The 6,000-nt window shown below is 44.0% G+C and overlaps 1 protein-coding gene across 2 annotated transcripts in view; it reads left to right on the plus strand.

The window, feature by feature from the left end:
• The window catches only part of npffr2a (neuropeptide FF receptor 2a), a 45,979-nt gene extending 40,257 nt beyond the window's left edge, over nt 1-5,722 (plus strand). For both annotated transcript variants that reach the window (XM_077000852.1, XM_077000853.1), the window contains exon 4: nt 2,907-5,722. In XM_077000852.1, the coding sequence (XP_076856967.1) occupies nt 2,907-3,747 (841 nt within the window). In that variant the 3' untranslated portion in view covers nt 3,748-5,722. The remainder of the gene's footprint in view (nt 1-2,906) is intronic.
• Nucleotides 5,723-6,000: the final 278 nt, after the last annotated feature.

The raw sequence follows: 6,000 nt of genomic DNA on the forward strand, positions 1-6,000 counted from the left end.
AAATCATATGGATATAATGTCCAACCATGTCTGCACCTATTGCAATTTTTGTCACTAGACAATTTCATCAAATATGTGTGGCATGGCCTTGTAAATGCTGTGCTTCACTTTGAAATATATGAATGTATGTAAATATTGTGCCAAATGGCATACCAATCTTGATTAATATTAAAAGCAACAAGCTCTCTTGTTAAATTAAATAATATAATTATTGTAGCACATTCTATGGAGAATCCAGAAAGTTTACTAATACTTGTTACGGTGTATTAGTAAACAACCCACACCCACGGAACTACTAATATGGACATGACAGCACGCAGACGACATAATGGCACACCCACAGGGAAGGGTCCGGAGCTGTGACCGTGACAGAACCCTCCACCAGGGGCTCGCTACTCCCAGAGCATCTCGCGCAGCTGGAAAAGCCCTGAACCTACACCGACGGGCAGGTCCGGAGCTGCCGGGATCACGAGCCTCCGAGAGCCGTCTCCCCCGATGATGGGAACCGCCGCGAACAGCTCTAGAACACCCACCCTGGGAAGACAGGGGAACACACATTGAACACGGGCACGCTTATAGACACACACACAGGTACATGGACAACAAGAGGCACAAGTGGGAAAAAGGGATTCGGAATACACAACGGGACTAACACACACACAGGAACTGGCAGCCAGGAGATCGCTCTCCCCGCTTGCATGAGCGCGACCAGCGACGCAAACCCTCCCAGGGCTGCAGGCGAAACCGGGGGCGAAGTCACCCCGGTCCTCGGGACTGATCCTCCCGCGCGCGCAGCGCTACTTGGCGCCCCAGGTGAACGCGCGCCCCGCTGGCTTCGTTCTGTGCGCGTCTGGCTTCTTCCTGGGTGCTGGCGGAGGGTCTGCCTGACGCCGCTCACTGGCCAGGGTACCAGGCGCCTCGGGGGTCACCCCGAAACACAAGCTCGGGCTACGCGTCTCTTGCACTCTCCGGGGCAGCACCTCCTCGCCCCCTGACATCTCCATCTCCTCCTCCGAGACTCCTGGGCTCTGGGACATCGCCTCTTCGGAGGGGATGTAGGGCGAGCAGTCCATCCTGCTTACCCCAGAGCCAGAACGCGCCTCTTTCTCCGGTCTCTCCCTCTTCTCGGAACGTACGGTCTCCTCGGACCGCACAGAGGGGGGAGATCTAGCCGCTTCCTCGCCCTCGCTGTAGGACTCGGCGAGGGGCGCGCACACGGACGGCAGAGGGCTGACGTCAGGCTCCTCTGCACAATACTCGGTTAGATCTGAGCAGACGGATGGTGGAGGACTGACGTCTGGATTCTCTTCTCCGTAATACTCGGTTGGTGCCGAGTAAACGGATAGCGGAGGACTGATGTCTGTATCTCCCTCTCCGTAATACTCGGTTGGTGCCGAGTAAACGGACGGAGAGGGACTGATATTTTCAGTTGCGAGGGGAGCGGAGCGATCGGACGGAGCGGAGCTGGCTTCTCTCTCCGTCTCTTCCTCTGAGTCTTCGGAAGGGGAAGGACTCTCCTCCTCCAGGTCTGCCCGGGGGGGGGGAGGTCCCCTCCACCATCAACGCTCCTCGGGCAGGTGCAGGGACGGACGAAGGGCGGCGCTTGCCCTTCTTCTTCCCCTTCTTCTTCCGAGGAGCGTATCCCGGCATCTTGTCGGCTCGTCTTTATGTTACGGTGGGACGAGGAAGGCACAACAAGTAGGCACGGTGACATAAAACGCTTCTTTTAATTTCGAAAGTGAAAGTGCTGCACTAATAGCGCGACTCACACTGACACAAGCTTTAGACAAATACGAGCTCAAGACACTGCGCGAACGCACATTAAATAGGTGTTTAACTCATACCCTTGTGATCTCGAGACAAGGCACAGGTGCGACAACGAACACGCTCACAAACAACCCACACCCACGGAACTACTAATATGGACATGACTGCACGCAGACGACATAACGGCATGCCCACAGGGAAGGGTCCGGAGCTGTGACCGTGACAATACTAATGTTTGTTATATGAATCTGGAATTGTTGTATATTTTTCTTTATGGAAAACCAATAAAATTTGAGTCATAAAAAAAAACCAACAAACTCTCTATTCCTGACTGAAATCAGACCTATAACAGGGCATAGAGTTTTAATAAACAAATTAGACAGATAGAAAACCAGGCTACACAGAGTTTAAAATGTTCACATGTTGAGTAGGAGATCGCTCTCTAAATGGGAGTCCTAAGAAACACCTGCCCGGCCCCTCCCTTTTGGGCGTGTGTTTACGTTGTCTACGTTTCCTAGTCTGCGTCTGTGGATCTCCGTGGGTGCGGTTATGTCTTGTGATCATCTGTCTTACCTGTGGCTCGTCTCGTAATCACATGGGACTTATGTCGTTTGTCTACTTAATGTGCGTTCGCGCAGTGTCCTGGGTTCATCGTTGTCTGAGTCTGCACGTGTTTCGTGTGTATGTGGTAAACTTTATTTACAATATCTGTAAATTAAAAGTGACGTCTGTTGCGAAACAAGGGATTCCGTGTCTCATCCTTCGCCGCTCTGCCATCGTCACAACACCATAAGTACAAAGAGCTGAACATAGCCTAAGATATGAAAAATGTTAGCTGTTATTATTATTATTATTATTATTATTATTATTATTAACAGTTATTATTATTATTATTATTATTATTATTATTATTATTAATAACTATTTAGGCATTTACAGATATAGCAGAAAGTATGGGGCAAAATTTTTGTGTAGATATTCCATATCTACAAAAACACAACATATAATATGCAAACAAGATATGTACTGAATAACAATGTAATGTGTGTCTGTGTCATTGTCCTTTTTCTTTCTGTGTGACACTGTCCTTTGTTTTATTCAAGGATGCAGTCGTAACTGACATATGTTGTCTTTTGCAGATTCAGATGCATTGTTTATCCCTTCAAGCAAAAACTGACAATATCGACAGCCATGCTTATCATTGCAATTATCTGGGTCCTAGCAATATCAATTATGTGTCCCTCTGGAGTCATGCTTCAAGTCACCAAAGAGCAAAGCATTCGTGTGTTTCTTGGGAGTGGCAACAGGACAAGTCCTTTCTACTGGTGTCGGGAGAACTGGCCCAATCAGGAGATGCGAAAGATATACACCACTGTCCTATTTGCCAACATATACCTGGCCCCTCTCTCCCTCATAGTGGTCATGTATGCCAGGATTGGTATCACTCTGTTCAAAACTGCCGTTCCAACAGGTGGGAAATCTGGCCACGACAACCGCCACAGCGTGTCCAAGAAGAAGCAAAGAGTCATTAAGATGCTCCTCATTGTGGCCCTGCTCTTCGTCCTGTCCTGGCTCCCTTTGTGGACGCTGATGATGCTGACAGACTATGTGAGGCTCACCGAGCACCAGTACAGGCTTATAAACATCTATATCTATCCTTTTGCTCATTGGCTGGCATTCTTCAACAGCAGCGTCAACCCAATCATTTATGGGTTCTTCAATGAGAACTTCCGCCGTGGATTCCAAGCCATTTTTAAGTTCTGGCCATGTGCAGCAGGTGGGCACCGGCGAAAGACTTATTCACACAGGGTGCAGGGCAACTCTGTGCTGCCAGCCCTGCTGCCTTCTACAGAGCCGATTTCTCTTAACAGTGTGGACAACAACAGCTCAAGGAGGGTCAACCATGTCAATGAGCAAGACTTGGTCATGGAAGACCTCGAAAAGGTATCTGAAAGCAGCGTGGAGGGGGGTTCTCTTTAAATAGAGGATTTTGGAATGAAGGCAGCCCATCTGTGACTTTGTGGCAGCCATGTAGCCATATGCCGTTACGTAGTGTTAAATGATGATTTAGCTGTGTTTTGTGAAGTATCCATTTGACTTGTATTCTGGTTTACTTGCTAATAAGAAGTGAATTCACACCATTGTGTGTGAGCTGTCAGGCACTGTCATTTAGGTAGCAGTTAAAGTAGTCAGGTGATGGGGAATGTGGAACTGGGAAAACACAGCATGCCAGTCACACTGGTCATCCTGTACCAAGTATTCAATGTCTGATTTATTCAGTCTATCATGCTGTCTAGCTATGTTGATGATGCAATAATATGCTTATTGTTAGAGAAATCAATATTTACTACTGACAAAAACAATGTTTTGATTTTGGTTGCATAGAGTCTAAGGGAATTTTATGTAATCATTCTTAAAACACAGTTCATTAAGTTGTGGAATACTCAGTCTTCAAGTTACTGGATAAAGGCTTTAATGAGCAATGCAGTTTGTTATACATGCTTGATGACAACTAACTCACAAGTGGTGTGAATTCAAATTTTGTTCATTTATAACTACAATACACCAGAGGCATTTTATTTTTAAGGTTTTTTGTTTTCACATGAATACAATTTAAAAATGTGTTGGATTCAGAAATACTGATGACAGCTATGAATATGCCATGAATCTGCTAAAATCGGGAGGGCATTAAATCAAAAAACTTACTGAAACATTGATGTAGCACAAATATTTATCACAACACAATGCAAAATCAAATGCTGGATTTATTTGCAAAGACATTGAGAAATCTGAAAATAGTGCAATATGGGACTTCATGTTTATTAATTTTCTCCCATGTAATATTCAGGCATGTCCATTCAGTATTGTAATAATATACATGCAGAAACATCTGGACTGAATTGTTACATACCAGTCCAGGTGGTGAGCTAGATGGTTGATTGATTCTTGAATAAACATCAAAAATAATTTGACACCCGAGACATACTGTTTCAGCTACATACTAACTTGAACTGCTTTTGACATAAGGACAGAGTTAAAAGTCACTCATGAAATGTATTGGTAATTATTTTTGAGTGGTAAATCAAATAAATATATTTTTAGTTTTGTGACACAAGTTTGTCATGATTACACAGGAGACCATATTTGCCTGGTACATACGTTTAAACAGCTTTGTCTTTCATGGGATAATGCCTCCAGATACTCGCAGAAGATGGGTAATTAAATTTGGCAGGGTACTCTTTTTGATATGGAGGTATCTCAAAGGCTCTTCAGTAACTGGAAAATTACACTAGCTCATACTACACAGTATCACAGCACTTCTGTTAACGGATAGGGAAAAAGAAGCACAATGTTTTGCTTTCTCCCTTTCAAACAAGCAAGAAAACTCAGTGCTACTATACGTATTGGCTGCTGCTATGGCAGCATAAAGACTGGTGAAGTCTCTAAACATTAAGACAGAGAAACATTTGAGGGAATATCTTCCTTCTGAAGCGAGGTCAGCACATAACTAGGCATTAGGTTGCAGGTGGGAAAATACCACCAAGCTTTCTCGGATGGCTTGAAAACATCACTAAGGGCAACTATTAATTTCTTTATCAATTTAAAGATGTTTGCATTGTCTTTTTAGGACTTACACTCTACTAAATGTAAGGATGTAAGGCATCTGGCCCTTGTAATATTTGTGATAATGATGTGGACATGTTCTGTATATATTTTTCAAACTATTTCTGTTGTCTAAAATGATATGTACACTCTGTAAACAGATGTTGAAGTGTAGGGGCCACCAAAGTGTAGTCTTATGAAGGTTTAATATACGTATACACATGGGCAATTATTTGTCTAATAAGGAAAATTGTACATATAGTTTATACACAATCACAGGCTTACACATAATACATAATTTTAAAAACTAAATAAAAATTATTTACAATTGTACTTCAAAGTGCTGCTTATGTCATGGATACACCATTTAATTAGTGTGGGATTAATAAACCTGTGACAAAAGTAGCTTTTGCCAGTCCTGTCTATTACACAGAATGTGTGTGTGTGTGTGTGTGTGTGTGTGTATATATTGTGACGGGCAGTGTGAGCAACTAAAAAGGAAGCGATCACGCCAAGTCTCAGGGAAAGAGGATGGTTTAATAGAAAGTGCGCAAACCAAATACCCGTGACATAGATCCAGATTAAGGAAATAATAACCAGCAGTCAACTGGTACAAAGACAAGACATATA

Source organism: Brachyhypopomus gauderio, chromosome 3 (assembly GCF_052324685.1).
Source record: "Brachyhypopomus gauderio isolate BG-103 chromosome 3, BGAUD_0.2, whole genome shotgun sequence".
Taxonomy (NCBI): Eukaryota; Metazoa; Chordata; class Actinopteri; order Gymnotiformes; family Hypopomidae; genus Brachyhypopomus; species Brachyhypopomus gauderio.